At 35.2% G+C, this 23,078-nt stretch overlaps 1 protein-coding gene across 2 annotated transcripts in view; it reads left to right on the forward strand.

The window, feature by feature from the left end:
* Positions 1–23,078, forward strand: part of XIRP2 (xin actin binding repeat containing 2) — a 72,445-nt gene that overhangs the window by 42,801 nt on the left and 6,566 nt on the right. The window contains exons 4-7 of one of the 2 annotated variants that reach the window (XM_017548459.2): positions 9,641–9,748; positions 10,126–10,198; positions 11,229–11,362; positions 12,030–21,408. In XM_017548459.2, the coding sequence (XP_017403948.1) occupies positions 9,641–9,748; positions 10,126–10,198; positions 11,229–11,362; positions 12,030–21,408 (9,694 nt within the window). The remainder of the gene's footprint in view (positions 1–9,640; positions 9,749–10,125; positions 10,199–11,228; positions 11,363–12,029; positions 21,409–23,078) is intronic. The other variant, XM_017548466.2, reaches the window with a different exon arrangement.

A 23,078-nucleotide genomic window follows, 5' to 3' on the forward strand; every position in this document is an offset into this window, starting at 1 on the left:
AGAGATTTTTGAGACTTCAATGAAGTCAGTACTTTAGGCTGGGGTTCATTTTGTGAATCTTTGATCATAAACACTTTGTGTCATCATTCTAACACTGTAAACAACCTCCCCCATCATATTTTCATTTTCTTCTTTTGATTTTGGGATCAAGTCTATATGCTAGGTACCTCACAAATGCATGTTGAATGCATCACTTATTGATTTTAGGTGTTAAACATATTGATTCAAAATATCTTGTTGATGGGATTCTAGTTAGTATACTGTATTCACAATATACTTTTGGTATTTTAAAAACTTGCATAGCATTCTCCCTTAAACCATTTTTACTAGTTAAATTCATTTGAAATCAACATGGAAGAGCCTTAAAGAAATGTGACATTATTCAACTGTAAAGGGCCTTGTACTTTTCCTGACGCTTATCAACATTTGATCAATGGTAACCCTTCCAGTCTCCTTCAGTGCTCCCCCAACCTCTGTCCCAGCAGTTTACCAGCAAAACTACTGAGACTGAAATTAGTTATGATTTATTTACATGATTTCTCACTTGAACCAATAATGAATTTTGGCCAAAACCCAACAGTCCTACCACTCCAATCTCTTTTCACTCCCCTAGTTGCTCGTAGATACATTCATCAGTGCTACAAATTATTACCTTTTTAGTTTTCCCCATTTTCCTTATTTTAAAGAAAACACAAGTTATCAGACTAATTCATTTTTTGTTGTAATTAATAATTGCCCTGTGATGCCATGTTTGTGCAGTGATCTTGCAATGTTGAGATCCGAGCCAGATCTGTTTTTTCTTCCTTCTTGTTTGGATTTTAGATAAGGATTTAAAATGCCATCCCTCCAAGTGAAAAGGACTGATGGCCATAAAGACTCAGAGGGACAGTGAAAGAGGGAGGGAGGTCTGTATAATTCAGTATAGCAACAACTCTTTGTGACACTCTTAGCAGAAAAATTTCACTGTCTCAAAGTCTTCCTACATGTTCTTGTGACATCTCATGGAACATACATTACCAAAAATAAGCGCAAATCTGTTCTCTTATAAGATTTGAATAGCACTTTCTGTTATGTTACCCTTACCAAAAATGAGTGGTACTCCTTTTCTTGTGCTTTTAACTGGTTTCCATTTGATTAAGAAGATCTCAGTGTTCATAAATAATATTTCTTAGAGAGGATAATGGACAGTTTTCTTTCTTTCTTTTTTACATCAAAATCATTTTCTATTCTACCACCCAATGAGGCAGAACCAGCCACCACTAAGAGAAGCTGTACGTACCATGCACTCACTCTCCTAGCCGACCTAATGTCTAGGACCCAGGTGTGTGAACTAGACTGTACTGATCATGTCCATCTCAGGCTTTCTATAAGAGTTAGTGACATGAGAAGCAGGGACCATAGAGAATCAATTGTGGTGATGGCTGGTGGCAGGAGATTACTCCCAATTTCAAGAAATTTGTAAGTATTTCAGAAGCAACATCTAGTACACACTACTGATGGCATTGTCAATGAATGTGTCTGGGGCTTGTGGCAGCAACTAGGGTACATTTACCAAACGTCTCACTGCAACTATATTCTATACTGTTACCAGAAGCAAACCCTTCAAGTCTTGTTCTTTGGTTTTCTGGAGAGTTCTTGAGATACACACCCCACCCCTGTCACCCAGTGCCTCTTCAATAAATTCCCTTTTCTGTTTAAATCAGTCATACTCCAATGCTTGAATTTGGGAGCTGTGGCTGATAGAAATATAAATTATCTACAAATCTTAATGTTTTTTATGTCAAAATGGGAATTATACAACAGTAGCTTTTAGGCAAAGGTGAATTGTGGAAAGAATTGTATAATAGTAGATTAAATCATTTGAACTGACTGTTCACTAGGTATCAGTTCATGAAAGAAGAAGTGTAAATGACTTGGATAGGTGATCACAAACCCACTCTTTGGCTATATCTCTCTAGAATATTTCCATGTGTCAGGATCCAGGATGGTTTAGAAGTATCACAATACATATAGGCTCCTCTTTGCTTCTCTCTTTGAGTAACCACGCCCTCCCCCCAAAATCTATTCCTTCTTTGGTGGAGAAAAAATGTACTTATTGGAATTTGCTTCTTCTTTAGGCTCTAGACTTAATTCTACAATGAAATTATCTGGTAAAATTCACTGATATAGCTGAACTCTAGTTTTATTCAGTCTTTTGGAGGACCTTATTTACTACCAAATCCTGAGTTACTAGGAAAATGTCTGACACAAGTAAGTGCACAATAAATATTTGTTAAATAAAGATACCAATCAATTCACTGTTTGTAGCACTTATGAGCCAGTTGTTTTTTTAATTTATTAAATTATTTCTTCCACACAACAACCTTCTGAGATAGGCAGTATTATTATTGGGTTTTTTGAACAAGAAATGGATGCATGGGAGATCTAAGTAACTTTTCCAAGAAAAGTGAGCAAATGTGATACTAACCCAAGAAGACTGCCTCTAGAGCCTCAACATTATATTTATGTACTTTTCTAAGCAGCCGATAATCATTAGGCAACACTATACGTCAGGCAAAAAGATTCAATGATGATTATGGCATTATTTTGCACTCGAGTAGCTGACTCTATTAGAGAGACAGACCGAGAACAAATAGTTACAAGTGTTATCTGACTAATTCTATGATAGAAAACATAAATGAGGCTCATTGGAACCCCAGGAAGTTGTGATAAACTTTAGTTCAGTTGAAAGGTGGTTAAGTAGGACATCTGAGGATGGAGAATGCTTCAGCTGAGACTTGAAATAATTTTTCTTGCATATAGAATGTATTCTAGGCAAAGGGACAATTTGTGTAAAAGGTAAAACAGCATGATATGTTTGTAAGTGTAGTAAGGAATAATTGAGGCATAAAGCTGAAGATGTAGGCAAAGGCCAGATAATATGAATTTTACGTCATGTTAAAGAATTTTTACTTTCTTCTAAGGCAATCAAGAGACATTAAAGAAATTTTAAAAGGAGAGTAAGATGAATAGCTATGCCTTTAACAAAGATTATTCTGGATGTATAAGATTGATATAAAGCAGGTTAAGGTGAGATGAAAGGAGATTAATTAGGAGACTCTGAAATAGTCCATATTAAATGTATGAGGACTTAAATGGGTCAGAAGTTCCAGGGTAAAAAGGGCATTGACTCAAGGGTCATTTAAATAGCAATAGATACCATTGATGGGACCTAGAAATCAGTTGGATACTGGTGAGGATGGTAATCAAGTGGTAGAATTCTGTTTCTTGATTTTGGTTTGTATTAGTTAGCACAGGACACATGTTACCTCTGGTCTCTTTTTCTTTAGAATATTTTATTCTTTTTGTAAACTTTTTATCTGTAATTTCACTTCTCTGTAAGACTCTAAGTTTCAGCCTCTTATTGGACATTTATGTTTATTTATATCCTAGTGCCTCTGGTTGTAACATTCTTTGTGTCTATGTTGGATTGAAATATTATATACATATATATCTTTAATATACATCTACATAAAAATTCTAAAAAGCATTCTTTATTGTGACTTGAATGTCTTTATGTAAGCTGCATTTTTAGTTTGTCATATATTGTTATTTATATGACTAATATGTTTGACGACTCAGTTGAGAGTGCATCTTTTATATGTTCTTTTTATGAATCTTCAGCATTTTGGGCTTCTGGAATATGGCGCTATAAATAATACTTTTAGAGCAGAAGAAGACAGAGTTCTAGCAGCTAAAACTGGCATTGCTTGTTCAAAATCCTCCCTTTTTTTGACAGCAAAATGTTGTACTTCTAAACAAATTATTTTCTTTATTAAAAATGATTGTTTGGTCTTCCTAGGCTAAATATTACCAAAGCATAATTGTTTTGAGTTAATGAAGAGTTAAAATTAATTGAATGATAACACTTCTCGCAGAAATTTATGCAAAAAAATCTGCATAATTCATACTTTGGTATGTGTTTAGCATTCTTGTTTCAAGGGAATTTCAAGTTTACTGAGCCTTTTTATATCGCTAAATATATATATATATATATGTATTTACATATATTGCATACAGATATGATCACAGAAACATATTAAACAACACTGACATTGCCTAGCCCAATGCCATCGAGATAGCCAATGTTCAATAACTGTTGTTTGAATAAATAAATGGATGAGTGAAGCCCTATAAGGTCTTTTATGTTTAAAAATTTAGTGCTTTCAAAGAGAAAAGTCACTACATTAAAATGTTTTGAATGTTTTTACATTATCAGTTTCTTAAAGGCTAATAATCCAACTGGCATACTCCTATAAGTTTTAGACAGAACTACTATTGAACCAAGTAAAATTGGAGACTTAAGTTCTGAGTATATTGAGTCACACAAAGAATTAGTACTTGGAATTGCCTTAATTCTTCTTTTCCCTTAGTGTTATTTTCCTATTTTTATAAATAAAAAATGAGGATAAATCATTGTCTTTTGGTGTCAACATAAATATCTCAACATAGTTTTTCAGTGTCATAGTAATTCTGCCCAATGCATCCTATTGCAATTTCTCCATGATCCTTGACAACATGTCAGATCCATTAACTCAGTGAATAACAACTCACAAAAAAACACACAAACTAGTTTGTTTACCATCATGAATATCTTTTTATTAAAAAGGCAATTTCAAAACATTACTTTTTCCTATTTTGAAAGAATCTTTACCTCTGCGTATGTGTTTGCTGTATACATATTTTTTATTTTAGATTCAGGGTTACATGTGCATGTTGGTTACATGGATATATTGCATAATGGTGGGATTTGGGCTTCTTGTGTATTTACTGCTTTCTCGGTACAGACTTCTCTCTCTGATGATGTCAATAACCCTCTACACTATCACAGCACTGAACTATTTTTCCATAGATGTTCTCATCACATCTATGAACACCTGTGAAGAGAGTTCTCTTTCTGAGTGCATTTTGTAAAATGATTGACATGTTATTGCTAGTGTCAAAGGGATGACCAGCCAAAATAAAAAAAAAAAAAAAAAAAAATCATAGAACTATGTGGGAGAATTTAGAATCTCAGTTTTCAAAGCAGACTAAAAATTATAAAATTTTCACACTACTAAAAAAAGTGACTACTTTATTTGCTCATGCATTCACTCCTTGACATTTTATTGGATATCTACTGTGTGCCTGGAAGCTAATCGTTGGGATTTGAGGATGCATGAGACACAGTTCAGTTAAAGGAGAGGATCATATTAGCAAAGATGACTGTTAAATGTGATAGGCAGATAATACAGATGTGTGCTGATATCACAGAAATAGAAAAAACAAGAATAGTGAACCTGTATGGAAAAGACTGGAAAGGTTTTAAAAAGAAAGTAATTTTGAGCTGAGTCTTCCAGAGGGAAGCATTTACCTAAAGCTCAAACCTTAAAGATGTCAGGTTGTATATTGTAATTTTAAGAGAAAATTAATAAAAATTAAAAGAGAAACTTCAGGGAAAAAGGAGAAAATTCAGTGTTCGAGTTTTAATATATCTAAATACAGACAAACACAATGGTCAACCACAAATTGTTATGTTCCTCACTTAACAGAAAAATAAAACTGATTATTCTTTCAAAGCTTGAATCCATTAACATTTTTGCTAAAATAAACAGCCTGTTTTAGGTATGGTTTTTGTCTGTTTGACAAAGATGCAAATAACTTTATTATATCATAACTTTTTCTAGTTGTATTAAAAATGAGAGTAGTGAAACTGCTGTATTATTGGCATTGAACATGAACTTCTGTTTTTTCCACTCTAGTGAGGCAGTGACCATCTACTATTATGCCAGTCTTTGCTCATATCTTTTTCTATTAGGTCCAATAGTCACAATAATTGTGAGTTGCAAAAATAAATAAATTAATTAAAAAGCCTGTTCTTTTTCCTTATACTTTGCACTAGAATGAGTTTGCAATTTTATTGGGAAATTTACAGTGTCTTTCCCTATAATGGTAATAAGAATGAAAAGTTGAATAGGCAGGATACCGATTGTTTCTTGTGCAGCAGAAATCTCCTTAGAAGATGTGCCTATGAACAATAGATTTTTGTGATATAGTTGGTTAATATATAAGCTGATATCAGACTTATGTGAGCTATGCAAACACCATATTGTCTTGTAATTGCACTGCATTTTCCTGTTTTAGATTTCAAAGTTAGCATATATATTACCTCTTTTTCTTTCCTTTAATGGCTCATGAGATGAAAGACCTGAGTTTAGGTGTGATTTCATGATTTTCCCATGATTACAACATACCTAGCAGAGGAGGGAGTTAGGACTAATATCCCATTCCTGACTACTAGTTAATCCACCTATGAACAAAATAGCATTTGTCTCTTGCAGACTGGTCTGTATTTAAATTTAATTTTCAGCAACCAATTTTATGAATTATTGATGCAAATTTATGCATGGTGATCTGACCAGAGTTCTTTATAACATTTTATTTAATTTGATTTCTGCCTGAGCATTACAATGATTCAGCTTTTTACCTAACCCTATACACTATAGACATCGACAATTAGAAAGAAAGTCAGATTTTAAATAGAAACTAAACTAGTTGCAAAATATGAAACAGTAAATGATAGAAACAAAAGCTTGGGATATTTTTAAAAATATTTTATGTCAGCTACAGCAACCGGGGGGCAGTAGAATTGATGCTAACATACCAAACTAGTGTAGCAATTACAGTTCTATTTGGAAATAGCACATAAATGCTGAAGTAGAAACTTAAGACTTTAAACAAAATATATGTACATTTGTACTGTTTATTTTGTGTCATCTCCTACAAGAAAATATTTTTAGAGATGATAGCCATAGATTGTTTTTACTCAAGTAGATACACATTAACTATAAAGTGTTTGTCCCAGGAAATAACTTTTAAAATATGTTAAAATCACATTTATTTATAGTTTTTCTATTCCAAATATTTTGTATTTTTCTCAACACAGAGATTTATGTCACTAACTCTACTTTTTCAGACTGGTGGCAGGCAGGTATCAGAAAGTCAAATTTACATGGCTACCAAACAAGGTCTTTTTTTTTTTTTCATGTCAACTTGCTGTTAAGTATTAGCAAGTGATGGTGATGGTGGCCAACTAAAAGGTATATGCTCAACTAAAAGCCAGACTCTGTCATGTTAGAATATGAACACAGTGTTACTATGTCTTCAGAGTTTTTAAAACAGAAATAATTTTTGTTTCAATTTTTGTAGATGTTACCTAATTAGAAACTTTAAAATCACTGTGTGGGCCAAATAAAGCATGTCCCCAGGCCACAGCGAGCATGTAGGCCATTAGGCAGAGATATGATTCTATCGAAATGATCACGATGCCCCTCATAGGGACGTTGGTTTTGGTCAGGTGCCCACTCTCCTTTGCTACTTCACTGTCTGTTTAATTGATACTTCCTATTTCTCAATGTGTGCATAAGAAAGCCATAGAATAATCCCATTATATGCCTAATAGATGGAAAGACTTATCACAAATGTAAAGAGCTGTCATTTATGCCCGTGCATTTTTTTATATCTGCAGTTTTCAATGATTGTTATTGCTTTCTCCAGCACAATGCTATTGATAGCCTCAAATAAAACTTGATTATGCAAGGCATCTTGTTATGTGGAATTCTGATTCTTTGAACGTGAAGAAATGAACATGGATTATTTATTTTCTATACTCATTCTCAAGAAACTAAAGTATTTGTTCAATGTTATATCTTCAGTTTTGAGAACATTCCTGAAAAATAGGAGTTTGAATAGAATTAATTGCAATGCATCTTGTTATATGAATTTCTGATTCTTGAAGGAATGAACACAGTTTATTTATTTTCTATACTTGTTCTCGGGAAACTAACACATTTTATTTGTTGTTCTATCTTCAGTTTTGAGAACACTCCTGGGAAATGGGAGTTTGAATAAAATTAATGTATTAATAAAAGTTTGCTATTTTATTCATGCATGCATTCCTCACTTATTCATTATGTGAACTTTTCCTTAGCACAAACTGTGTGTCAAATATATCATCAAATATCATTTGAAATATGTGGATTATTAACTAGGCTTAGGAAGCATTCTGCTTGAAAAAAAATTACAGTGGTCTTCAATTTAATGAGATACAATCTACATTTAAAAGTATAAGTCCACATTTTGCCTTCAGTTTTTTGTAGGACTTCTAGAAAGGCCTTAACTTTTTTTTCTTAATCATCCTTCCTAGAAAAGCATAGTAAGACCAGATTGTACTATAACATCTCTGACTAAATGACTAACTGCTTCTTGGTTGATGAGACTTTAAACACTGTATACCAAATACCCTTGAGGGAAAAAGTCTCATACATCTGCTGGCATTAATTTTATACTTATTATTAGTTTAAGATATTGGGGTTTTTTAGTGTAAAGTTTTTTAACTTACTGCAAGAAACTTTTTGGTAATACTATTTAATTAATAATGATAATATACCCTTGTTCACTTGACTATTTTGTACTAAGACAAAATTTTTAAAGTCAAATCTCAAAAATAGTATTTGTTATTCATTTGGATATCAAGATAAAAATGAAGTCCCAACTTCAGGCACATTCAAAAATATGTTCTTGTAAAGAGTCATCTGTCTGTACCCTTATTTTTGGATGTTAAGACTTTTAGCAGTATGCCAACTGCTTCATTATATCAATCAATCACATACTTGCATCAGAATCATATTCTATAGCAAAATCAGGATTGGATCAGCAAAATTAATAGGAGCTCCAAGTTTCCAATTCATTCAGTGTCAACTGTTGTAACTTAACCAAAAATCAAGAGTAAGTCCACATGTAAAGATAAGGAGGCATAAACTAGCATAATATGGCCTGTTTATATTGGTTACATTTAATGGATATGTTCTTAACTGAACTCTGAATATGTCATCATACTGAATGGCCAATTTGAAGACTAGCATGTCTGTTTGTACCATACAAATGTGGCTTATAAACAACAAAAAATATATACACATATATTTTTTGAGGCTCATCTTTCTCATACTGAGTAATGCATCATTAACATTTATTGCTTACTAGGGGTAGCAGGCAGAATAATGGTCTCCAGATATAACTATGTCCCAATCCCCAGAATTTGTGAATACATTAAATTACACGGCAAAAAAAGAATTAAGATGCAGGTGGAATTAAGGCTGCTAATTACGTAATTTTATGGCAATGAGATAACAGTCGCTTATGTCAGTTGGCTCATTGTAATCGTAAGGGTCCTTAAAAGTGGAGGACAGTATCAGACAGATGGCAGGATGTGAAGGTCTCAGTCTGATAGAGCAAGGGCCATTAGCCCAGGAAAGTAGGCAACCTCTAGAAGCTGCAGAAGGCAAGGGAATGGATTGCCCCCTCCAGCCAGCAGAACAGAATGCATACCTTTTGATACCTGTCAACACCCAGGAAGACTCATTCAGGACTTCTAACCTATAGAAGTGTAGGATCCTAAGATTATGCTGTTTTCGCCACTAAACTTGTGGTTGTTATAGCAGACATGAAAAATAATATACTAAAGAATCTCCATTTGTTTCCAGAAATTGTCACTGAAATTGTATAAATAAAAATGTTAAAATTTTTACTTTTCTTAAGGCATTGTCTGTCTATTTGTTTTCAGGAGGCAATCCGTAGCAGCCAGGTCGACACTTCAAGCAGCCAGGAAATGGCAAGAAATGAACAAGAAGAGTCCAAAGTACAGAAAATGGATGTTCATGGAAGAGAAATGGTAACTATTTAGAAATATAGTACTTTCAAACCATTTCCAGAACTGTATGGAAATTCTGACTTTGTTGTAAGCATTTGCATTTATCGTCACTTATATATCTAGTATCAATATCTATCAGTGTTTCTCCACTTTCAAGTTGGAATTCTTTTAAAAGTAAAATAGGCACCCTCTAAAAATATGATTGCACTTTAGATGTCAATTCAAATATATTCTAAGTGAATCTATGTGTTAAAATAAATCATAGAGTCTTAATTAGCATCTCTCAATGTACACTAAAGTCTTGAGTGAAAGTCACTGTAAAATGAAGAGCATGATTTGTAGTACTAAAATAATTGACTTCTTTAAAAAATTTATTTTCAATTTATCTTTAAATATAGGTTTCTCATCTCGAAAAGCACACCAAGGAAATAAACCAAGCATCTCAGGTTCATCAATATGTTCAAGAAACAGGTAAGAGTCTGGTATTATTCATTCTAATTCTCCTTTCTCCTATTGGTGTGTTTGAGTTTGAATGGAAGACTCCCAAAGCACAATCCTCCCCTCTGAGTAGATTTGGTAACTGTGACTTGTGGTTCTAAAGATTCCTGAGTAGTATTTCTACACATGATTAGATTTTGCCTGGGGTCTATAGGTGCAATAAGTTTCTAAAATAGTTTATCGCCCATCAACCCGATGACACATCCATTCTAAAGCCTAAAGCTAGCCACCTCTGAATTCCTTTTTGTCTCAGGGACCTACAGTAAAACTTGAAGTTTATCAAGCTCCTTGAGAATAGAATTGTTATCCAGACTGAATTAATTTTAATAACAGATTTTAAGCACTATTAACTCCAGTTCTCCAACCTGTAGATATGAGATTAGACTACAGTCGAATTTGCACAAGCTTGCCCAAGACTGAACATGGTTTGTCTTGTCTATAAATATGGAATGAGCTTTTCTACCCCAAAAAGCTAAAAAAATAATAATTAAGCTAACTGTGACTGAAACTTTACTTAATTACATGTCTATATATTTATTTTGATTGTATTGCTTAAGAAAGAAGGTCTTCTACAAATCCTTTTCTTGTTTTATAAATTTTATTATTTTTTCCTGAGCATAAAAGTAGAGCATGGTTATAGAAAATATGGAAAATCCAGAGAAAACCAACATTTTTCTTCCTGTATTGTCTTACTATAGTTCTTTCTATATTCCTAAATTACGTAATGATATAATGCAATATGTATGCTTGTAACTTGAATCTTTTTACTTAGTGTAAATTATGAGAAGTTTCCCATAGCATTATAATTTTATGTTTTTTATTTTTTGTAGAGACAGTGCCTGGCTACGTTGCCCAGACTGGTCTCACACTCCTGGGTTCAAGTAATCCTCCCACCTCAGCCTCCCAAAATATTGGGATTAAAGGCATGATCCCAGCCATAATTTCTTCTTAAACATAATTTTTAGTAATTACATAGTATTCCTGATGTGTTTTCTGTTTATAGTCATTGATACACCTGAGGATGAAGAGACTCCAAAGGTTTCAACAAAGCTGTTAAAAGAGCAATTTGAAAAGTCTGCCCAGGAAAAGATCCTTTATTCTGACAAAGAGATGACAACCCCAGCCAAGCAGATTAAGGTAAAGTCATTTCTTTAAACAGAAACATATTAAGTACAAGACCAAGTTTAAATGCATAAGGTTTTCAAATTATTGAACATTTGAGGTGGCTTTTCAACAACAACAAAAAATATCCTGAACTAGCATTTATTCGGTTCCATAAGGAGAATATTGACCTGCATGCAAAAGGTGGTAGAGTAAAAACTTTTCTCAATAGTAGAAAATAAGAGAAGAAAAAAGTATGTATTTTCTAAAGTCCAATAATTAACAGTAAAGTAATTAAATCAATTTTAAATGTCAGATGCGTACTCTGTGCTGTTTTAAATTCCAAGGAAAACAAAACAACCCTCAAAAGTACTTTAAGACTTTTACTATTTCCCTCTGGATTATTCTGCATACCACATTAAGTAAAGGGGAAAAAATCAAGACTATGTGTAAGTTTTAAACTACTGAATCATCGATAGATTGAATGGCAAATATAACTTTACAAGTGAAAATGTGTTATAGGAACGATAGTGACAAACACTGACTATTATTCCTAAGTAGGTCTTTAAATGAGTATATCACATATTGTTGCCATTGGAGATATCATAGGAGGATCCAGGTTACAGACCAAAGAAGGGCAGGGCCTGGGAAGCCTCTGCCACTACGCTCACCTTTATAAGATTTGATTTTCTCTCCCCTAAAGATTGAAAGTGAATATGAAGAGGCTTTAAAACCATCATCAATTGTGGGTACCTCTTCCACTTCTTGCATTTCAACCAGCCAGAGGAAGGAAACATCAACCACAAGATATACTGATCACAGTGGCACTTCCTCAACTCTGGCACAAATTAATCCTATTTCTTCAGGAATGACAGAAGAATTTCCTCCTCCCCCGCCTGATGTACTTCAAACTTCAACAGATGTGACAGCATTTTCCCAGTCCCCTGAACTGCCCAGTCCTCCTAGAAGACTACCAGTCCCCAAAGATGTATATTCTAAGCAAAGAAATTTGTATGAATTAAACCGTTTATATAAACACATCCATCCTGAGTTAAGAAAAAACTTAGAAAAAGATTATATCAGTGAAGTTTCTGAGATTGTTTCTAGTCAAATGGACTCAGGGAGTTCAGTCTCAGCAGATGTACAACAAGCCCGGTACGTTTTTGAAAATACAAATGACAGTTCTCAAAAAGATCTGAACTCAGAAAGAGAATACTTGGAATGGGATGAAATTCTGAAGGGGGAGGTGCAGTCTATTAGATGGATCTTTGAGAATCAACCATTGGATTCCATCAACAATGTCTCTCCTGATGAAGGTGACATTTCCAGGGACTTTGCTGATCAAGAAATCATTGCTGGTGGCGATGTGAAATATACCACATGGATGTTTGAAACACAACCCATTGACACACTTGGGGCTCATTATCCTGGCACTGCAGAAAATGCAGAGAAAATTCCTGAGCTGGCCAGAGGAGATGTCTGCACAGCTAGGTGGATGTTTGAAACAAGGCCATTGGATTCAATGAATAAAATGCATCAAAGTCAAGAAGAATCAGTGGTAACTATCAGTAAGGACATAACTGGGGGGGACGTCAAGACTGTGAGATACATGTTTGAAACTCAACATCTAGATCAACTTGGACACCTTCATTCAGTCGATGAGGTTCACTTACTGCAGCTTAGGTCTGAGCTCAAAGAAATTAAGGGAAATGTTAAGAGAAGTATAAAATGTTTTGAAACTCAACCATTATATGTTATTAGAGATGGTTCAGGTCAAATACTGGAAATTAAAACTGTTCACAGGGAAGATGTTGAAAAGGGAGATGTAAGAACAGCACGGTGGATGTTTGAAACACAGCCATTGGACACAATTAATAAAGATATCACAGAAATTAAAATTGTCCGAGGAATATCTATGGAAGAAAATGTCAAAGGTGGGGTGAGTAGGGCAAAGTGGTTATTTGAAACTCAACCTTTGGAGAAAATCAAAGAGTCAGAAGAGGTCATCATTGAAAAGGAAACAATAATAGGTACAGACGTCTCCAGAAAGTGTTGGATGTTTGAAACACAGCCATTAGACATTCTGAAAGAAGTTCCTGATGCGGATCCTCTACCACATGAGGAGATAATAGGGGGTGATGTACAAAGTACTAAGCATCTGTTTGAAACACTTCCAATTGAGGCATTAAAAGACAGTTCTGATATAGGAAAGCTTCAAAAAATCACTGCCTCTGAAGAAGAAAAAGGGGATGTTAGGCATCAGAAATGGGTTTTTGAAACCCAACCTCTGGAAGAGATTAGAAAAGATAAAAAGGAGTACACACGAACAGTGAAACTTGAAGAAGTTGACAGAGGAGACGTGAAGAATTACACACACATTTTTGAATCAAACAATTTAATTAAATTTGATGCATCACATAAAATAGAGGTGGAAGGAGTCACAAGAGGTGCTGTAGAGTTAAATAAATCGCTCTTCGAGACAACACCGCTGTATGCCATTCAAGATCACCTTGGAAAATATCATCAAGTAAAGACAGTCCAGCAAGAAGAAATCATAAGAGGCAATGTAAGAAGCTGTAGGTGGCTTTTTGAAACAAGGCCCATTGACCAGTTTGATGAAAGTATTCCTAAATTTCAAATCATTAGAGGAATATCTGCTCAAGAAATACAGACTGGAAATGTGAAATCTGCCAAATGGTTGTTTGAAACCCAACCTCTTGATTCAATTAAATATTTTAGTGATGTGGAAGAAACAGAAAGTAATGCTGAACAAGCTAGAGATATTGTTAAAAGGGATGTCAAAACCTGTAAATGGCTTTTTGAAACCCAGCCAGTGGAGTCTCTTTATGAAAAAGTTTCATTAATGACCAGCAGTGAAGAAATTCATAAGGGTGATGTCAAAACCTGTACTTGGCTCTTTGAAACTCAGCCACTTGATACCATAAAAGATGACTCTGAAACAACAGTCAAATTGCAAACTGTGAAACAGGAGGAGATCCAAGGTGGGGATGTTCGTACAGCATGTTTTCGTTTTGAGACAGAAAATTTGGACAGCATACAAGGAGAAGCAAAGGAAATCAAGCCTGTTGAAATGGATATACAAGCTGGAGATGTTTCCAGCATTAAGTATAAATTTGAAAATCAGTCCTTAGATTCTATAAGTTCCTGTTCAGAGGAAGTTTTGAAAAAGATCAAAACCTTAAAAGCTGAAGATATTCAGAATGGCAATGTTTTAAATTGTAGGTGGCTTTTTGAAAACCAATCAATTGATAAGATAAAAGAAAGCCAAGAAGTTGATGAATGTGTTAAGACGGTGACAGACATACAATGTGGGGATGTAAGAAAGGGGTGCTTTATTTTTGAGACTTTTTCTTTAGATGAGATTAAAGAAGAATCTGACTATATCAGCACCAAGAAAACAATCACTGAAGAAATAACAAAAGGTGATGTAAGAAGCTACAGAATGCTCTTTGAAACCCAGCCACTCTATGCAATTCAAGACCGAGAAGGGCACTATCATGAAGTGACCACAGTTAAAAAAGAAGAGGTAATTCATGGAGATGTGCGGGGAACAAGGTGGCTTTTTGAAACAAAGCCACTAGATGCTATTAATGAATCAGAAACTGTGTATGTTATTAAATCTGTAACACAAGAAGATATTCAGAAGGGAGATGTTAGTTCTGTCAGATACAGATTTGAAACTCAGCCACTGGATCAGATTTCTGAAGAATCACATAATGTTGTGCCCACTGTTGATCATATTCAAGGTGGCAATGTAAAGACAAGTAAACAATTATTTGAGTCTGAAAATGTTGATAAGAATAATTATATACGAACAGTAAGTGTCAATGAAATCCAAAAAGGCAATGTTAAAACATCTACTTGGTTATTTGAAACACACACTATAGATGAACTGAGAGGAGAAGGATTAGAATATGAAAATATCAAGACAGTCAGCCAGGAAGATGTGCAGAAAGGTGATGTTAAACAGGCTGTGTGGCTTTTTGAAAATCAAACTTTGGATTCTATTATGGAAGCACATAAAGGTATCACAAAAATGACCAAGGAAGAAATCCCTCCTTCTGATGTCAAAACAACTACGTGGCTCTTTGAAACAACACCCCTTCATGAATTTAATGAAGCTAGAGTAGAAAAGATAGAAATTGTTGGCAAGAGCATTAAAGAAACCTTAGAAGATCTCTACTCTAAGAAAGTTATCCAGGCTCCTGGAATCATCATTGAAGCTGATGAAGTTGGGGATGTTCGAATGGCAAAATACAAGCTAATGAACCAAGCATCTCCTGAGATACAGAAAGAAGAAATTATCAGGGCTGATCTCAGAAATATAATGGTGAACCTACTTTCCAAAAGAGACTGTACCAAAAGAGAGATTTTGGTTAGTGAAGAAGAGAAGGGAAATGTTCATTTGACTAAAGCTCAGTTATTAAACAGATCAACTGAATTTCATGCTGAAAAAGAAGAGATAGTGAAAGGTGATATACGACAAGCAATAAAAAACCTGTTCTCTGAGGAAAGATCTGTAAAGAAAGGCATCTTAATTCAGGAAGATGAAAGAGGAGATATTAACATGACTATCTATTGTCTTCTTCATGAAAATGATGGTGACACAATTGAGCGTGAAGAAATAATAGGAGGTGATGTCAGACGTACCATTCATAATTTATTGTCTTCCACATCAAACAATAAAATATCTGAAAGAGCTAAAATTGATGCCTCTGAGAGGGGAAATGTTCAGTTTTTCACAACTTGCATAGAAACTGGAGCTTTGGATTATCTCAAACAACTCCAGACAGGGTCAAATGAAACACTAATAGCTAAGAAACAAGACGGAGAGGAAGAAATCATTGGTGGTGATGTTGAAGGCACAAAACTGTTACTAAATAAAAGGCAGTCTGTGGTTGAACGTACTGTTAGTGAAACTGACATCATCCCTGGAGATGTGCGTAATACAGTAAAGGTTTTTATGACGGAGCCTCAGAGTGCATTTGGTAAAATACCCAAAGAAGAGATCATAAAAGGTGACTTGACATCAACCATAAATTCCCTCAGCCAGGCTATAAATCAGAAAATAGCAACGAAAACAGAAGAAACTATAAAAGATAGCATGCTAGCCACACTCAAGTCACTTAAAGAATCAAGCCACCGATGGAAAGAATCTAAACAGCCTGATGCCATTCCTGGTGATATTGAACAGGCTATTGAATGCCTTGAAAAAGCTACAAATACAAGGACAGAAATTCTGAAAAAGGAGCTTCTCCGAGATGAACTGGAAACATCATTAAGGTCTTTGAAAGAAGCACAAAGAAGTTTCAAAGAGGTAGATAAAGAAGGTGTAATCAAAGAAGATGCTCAAGTTGTGATGGTAGGATCCTCAGGAGAACAGAGCACAGATATTCATCAGGTTGCTGTCCAGAAGAACAAAAATAATCTTCTTCAGCCAACGCCAGGACCATTTGAGCCAGCAGCTAGGTGGCAAGGGGGAGCAGATAATCTCAGCCAAACTATGGGAAAATCTTGTCATGGCAATTTAATAGATGAAAGAACTGAGGGTAATTTTTCAAAAGCCCCCAAAGGCACTGTAAAGATTGTCATAGATCGTGAACAAAACAATGATGCTCTTGAAAAAAGCCTTAGAAGACTATCTAATTCACACCATAAATCTATTAAAAATGTATTGGAATCAGAAGATAAAATGGGTGTCTGGACTGACATCACAGGAGAACCGCATCTTAGGGATGAATATATGAGCAGACAATTAACGTCAACTGTGTCAGTTAAGAATGATCTAAAAACTAAAGAATCAGACAGAGCAGTGAGAGAGCTGAAGACGGATGATGTCTTTAATTCCATCCAATCTTTTGATAAAACTGCTGGAAAGCAACAAACATATGAACTGAGAAATGACCACCAGAAAATAGAGGCTTTCCATACAAAGAGTCCTAAAAAGACCAAAAATATTAAAATATTAACAGATACACAAAACTCCAAACCCAGTCTGACCCAGCATCCAGTCAGCATGCCAATTAAAGGAACTTATGACATATCAGGGGACTTTCAAAAGCAAACTTTGTTAAAGCAAGAAACAAAATATTCGAATAAGGATATAAAGAAAAAGAATATAAACCTTCAACCAATGTGGCAGCCTCTGCCTGTAAAGCAAGACATATCCAATGTAACAGAAGTGAAAATCTCTGAAAAAAGTCACAATACATTTAAGGCAACCAACGAAAAGCAGGAGACTGATGTTCACTTGAAAAGCCAGGACTTTCTAATGAAGACAAATACTTCCACAGACTTAAAAATGGCAATGGAAAGGTCCTTGAATCCAATCAACTTTAACCCTGAGAATAATGTAAAAGAAAGTGAGTGCCCTCTTCCACCTCCATCTCCACCTCCTCCACCACCTTCTAATGGATCATCTGAAATTGAATTTCCTCTTCCTCCTCCACCTCCTTTAATGATGTTTCCTGAAAAAAATGGGTTTCTTCCCTCACTGTCCACAGAAAAGATAAAGGCTGAATTTGAAAGCTTTCCAGGTCTCCCTCTTCCTCCACCTCCAGTAGATGAGAAATCTGAAAGAGAAAGTCCATCGATGTTTCTACCGCCTCCTCCTCCTCCGACTCCATCTCAAAAATCAGGACATCTCCTTTCCTCCTCTGCTCCAGAAAAGCACAGTGGAGCCTTCATGCAACAATATTTCCAAAAAGAAGCCTTAAAGTCTCAGAATTCTCAGGCTAAAATCATAGTAGGAAAATCAGGTGAGTTGCCACCTCCCACATTGCCCAAACCCAAACTTCCCAAGCATATAAAAGAAAATAAGAACCATCTTCCCCCCAAGGTTGAATTGGAAAACTCCCTGTCAGATATGGAATGCAAAATTACTACCTCAAAGGATCAGAAAAAAGTAATGATGACAACCAGCAGTGAACACACAGAGACAAAGCAGAACATTATTAGAAAGAGTCTTGATGAAAGAAAACAATTACCTATTGACTCTGCAAATTGTCTCTCACACACAATTCCAGTAACTTCAGCACCCATGAAAAAACAGATTGCACCTGTCGTAAAATCTCATTCATTTCCAGAGAGTTCAGGACAACAAAGTCCAAAACCTTATATGAGAAAATTTAAGACACCTTTAATGATTGCTGAAGAAAAATATAGACAACAAAAAGAAGAACTAGAGAAACAGAAACAGGAAAGTTCTTACTACAACATTGTTAAAACTGAAAGCCAAACTCAACACACATTAGAGGTGGAAAAGGAAATGCCATTACAAAAAAACAATGAGGAGGTTTCCCTATCTGGAATTGATTCAGAGTGCACTGTGGTTCAACCCAATGAAGGCTCTCAAAGTAGTGCTCAGGTACTAGGAGTGTGTACTGATAACCAGCTCTCCACAACATCACCAGTGACAGTCACTGCCAAGAGGCTCCAACATGTTTTAGCAGCTTCAGAAGACAAAGATAAGATGAAAAAGGAAGTTTTACAAAGCCCAAGGGACATTATGCAATCCAAATCAGCTTGTGAAATTAAACAGAGTCACCAAGAATGTAGTACCCAACAAACACAACAGAAGTATTTGGAGCAGTCACACTTGCCCCAAAGCAAACCAATTTCCCCAAATTTCAAAGTTAAAACCATCAAGATTCCAACTCTAGATTATACATTAAATGAAATAGGCCACAGCAATGAAAGTCATAAACAGCAATCTGAAGTTGATGTTCAAACCATTACCAAACAACAATATCTGGAAACCAAGAAAACTGAAGGAAGCACTGATTATAGTCATAAGCAATCTCTGGCTGAAAGACATTATCAATTACCTAAGAAAGAGAAAAGAGTGACAATTAAAGTGCCTACAGAATCCATACAGAAGAACCATGAAGATAAGCTCAAGACAGTTCCTGGGAAGCAAAGAGAATTTGGTGGATCTGAAACAGGAAAATTACCAGGAAGTGAAGAAAAAAATCAGGGACCATCAATAATTGGTCCAAAAGAAGAGAGATTAATAACTGAAAGAAAACAAGAATATTTGAAGAACAAATCAGCACCAAAGGTCATCAAGCAAAAGGTTATTGATGCACATGTTGATTCACAGGCTCAGAATTTTCAGCAAACACAAATAAAGACCTCTGAAAGTAAAGCTGAACATAAAAAATTGCCCCAGTCATATAATAGTCTGCAGGAAGAAAAATGTCTCAAAGTCAAGGACATACAACAGAAACAAGTCTTCTCTAATACTAAAGATTCAAAGCAAGAGATTACACAGAACAAATCTTTCTTTTCTTCTGTGAAAGAGTCCCAGCAGGATGATGAAAAATGTGCCGTAAATATAGTGGAATTCTTGAGAAAACGTGAAGAACTACAACAGATTTTGTCTAGAATAAAACAGTTTGAAGCAGAGCCAAATAAAAGTGGCCTTAAAACACTTCAGACACTGTTAAATACTATCCCAGGATGGCTGATAAGTGAAGAAAAGAGAGAACATGTAGTTCATATTGCCATGGAGAATAATTTAGAAAAAGTAAAAGAAGAAATAACACATATTAAAACTCAAGCAGAAGATATGCTTGTGTCCTATGAAAATATAATTCAGACAGCCATGATATCCTCCAAAACAGGAAAACAGGGAAATAAACCCACTAGTCTTGATGAAACATCATCCAAAGTATCTAATGTTAATGTCAGCAAAAATAAACATAGTGAGCAGAAAGAAAATAAAATTGCCAAAGAGAAAACAGTACAGCACCAAGTAGCAGCTCATCATGAAGCAACTGTGCATAGTCACATGAAAACCCATCATGAAGTTAAAGTCGATGATAGCAAGATTTCTCTTCCCTCGTTAAAAACACGCCCACCATCACCAACTTTTATCACAATAGAATCTACTGCCCGACGAACAGAAACCCCTACTAAGGATAAGCTATCTCAGTCCCCTGAAAAGGACAGTTACATTGAACCCCCACCAAGAAGGCCCATGTCACAAACATCTGAAATTCACAGAACAAACACTTCCCCTTCTTCACCCAGGAGACGCTCTGAACAACTTGTCAGACTGAAAGACGCCACTGCAAAGTTATCCAAAGGGGCCATCCCATGTCCAGCAGTAGCCTCGGTTCCAATTGTAGAGAAGAGATCTGAAATCATCATGTCTCCTGCAACACTTCGTCGTCAAATTAAGATAGAAACTTGTGGTAGGGACTCTTCACCTACAATCACAATACCAGTAAATATAAATCACGCTGCTAGTGGTTCCTTCAGAGAATCTATGGAAGCTCAAGAGGAAGTCAGGAAAGTGGAGAAAAGGGCTACTTATGTTCACAAAGATGGACTAAATTCCACTGATCACATAGTTCCCGATACTGAAAGTTATGATGCAGTTGAAATCATCCACAAGGTCAAAGTGCCTCCCTGTATATCAGAGCACACACAGAGACATGAAGCAGCCAACCGAACTGTTCAAATGGCTGAAAATTTTGTGAATGACCATGAAAATGAAATAAACAGATGGTTCAGAGAATTTGAGTATGGCCCAGTTTCTGAAGCAAATTCAAATAGAAGAGTTTATGCAAATGGCGAAACAAACCATAACATAAAACAAGAAAGTCGTACATTTTGTAAGGAGGAATTTGGATTAACATCTTCAGGAAACACAAGTTTTACAGACTTTTCTTGCACACATCCTAGAGAGCTGCAAGAAAAGATTCCTGTTAAACAGCCCAGGGTCTACTCTGAAACAAGGTCACTAAGTGAACATTTCTCAGGAGTGGATGCATTTGAGAGTCAAATTGTTGAGTCAAAGTTGAAAACCTCTTCATCACATAGCTCAGAAGCTGGCAAATCTGGCTTTGACATCAAGCATGCCCCACCAACCTACGAGGATGTCATTGCTGGACATATTTTAGATATCTCTGATTCACCTGAAGAAGTCAGAAAAAGATTTCAAAAGACGTGGCAGGAGAGTGGAAAAGTTTTTAAAAGCCTGGGATATGCAACCTCAGATGCTTCTTCAACTGAGATGAGAACCACCTTCCAAGAGGAATCTGCATTTATAAGTGGTATATGTGCTTGCAAAGTGTTAAAGATTAACCATTTAAAGGCATGTGTTCCATAGCCAAAATGATGTATAGTTAAAAAGAGCATGTGGAAATAACCAAACAATATAACCTAAAACTAACAGCTTCTCATGTATGCTTATATAATCTTCATATGCTTGCTTTTACAACTTTCTTTTTACAAAAGCATATAGTATTATTCACTTGTACTGTGTGAAAATAACAAATACTTATTAAACAGATTACTGAGACTTATTGTCAAAGTAAATAAGGCTTTGGATAAAGCAACAGGTAGAGCCATAATTTCATTTCATACAGTTATTCTAGACAATAATAAATAATATCCATTGACCTAATACTGACACATTTTTAACTGTCAGGTTTAAATGATCCTTGCATTGAATTCAGTACAGACTGGTAGAAGTCCAAGACACAATTTAAATTCTTCAAATGTGCTTTAGTATTTTTATTACCCTGTATCTGACAAAAGTGTAGGTGTGAAATTAGACCTTTTATATATATTCAACTATTGATATTGAGCTGGATACAGTTAGTTTTCTCTGATGCCATATTTTTTATAACTGATTTTTTTACTTTTCTAAAAATTAGATCACTGCTCACTCGACCTTATTCACAAATGAGCATAAACAATACATTTTTTAAAAAATTGATTATATTTGGAAGGATGGAGATTTAAATCATATGAACTTAGTATATGATTTTTAACAGAGAACAGCTCATTGCCCTACTTCTTACAATTAATGAGGCTTCATGAGAAAAGAATTTTACATAATTAATGTGCATCATTAGTTTAATCCATTCTTTTAGACATATTGAAAGAAATAGCAAGCTTAAAAATAAAAAATGCTGAAACTAGTAATTATGCCTCCATCATATTTGCAACATATGTGTCTAGTTTATCAGGTTAATATGGTTCTTAATGTGCTTGCTTCTGGCATAATTAAGCAAAGCTGTCTAATTAATTTCAAATGCTCAGCTTCTGTTAAGATAGCACAAAAACACATACAACATACAAAAAAACTTGGGATAAACATAAAAATTTGTCCTCTCCTAGAACCAAATAAGCAAAGGAGTTCTCTCAGTGGCCCAGATTCAACATCTGGGCACTAAAGTAGATAAAATTATTTGTATAATGGTCCCTGAGCATATTTGATCTTATAAATAACTAATACCAAAACTTAGTCATTCTCACAGGATCACTGTGAGGACAAAAAGCAATTCTGAAGTGAAATTTCTGTGTTAGTTTTTGTTTTGTTTTATTATGTTTTGTTTTTTTGTTTGTTTGTTTGGAGATGGAGTCTCACTCTGTCACCCAGGCTGGAGTTCAGTGGCCCAATGACGGCTCACTGCAACCTCCACCACCGGGATTCAAGCCTTCTCCTGCCTCAGCTTTCCAAGTAGCTGGGACTACAGGTGCCCACCACCACACCTGGGTAACATTTTGTATTTTTCGTCAAGACAGGGTTTCACTGTGTTACCCAGGAATGGTCTCGATCTCCTGATCTTGTAATTGCCGTCCTTGGTCTCCCAAAGTGCTGGGATTACAGGTGTGAGCCACTGCACCCAGCCAGTTCTGTGTTAGCTTTAAACAGCTATACAGACACTGGTTTGTAATAGAACCACTATTATTCATAGGGGCTAACATTTACATG

This window comes from Cebus imitator, unplaced genomic scaffold (assembly GCF_001604975.1).
Source record: "Cebus imitator isolate Cc_AM_T3 unplaced genomic scaffold, Cebus_imitator-1.0 Scaffold10, whole genome shotgun sequence".
Lineage (NCBI taxonomy): Eukaryota > Metazoa > Chordata > Mammalia > Primates > Cebidae > Cebus > Cebus imitator.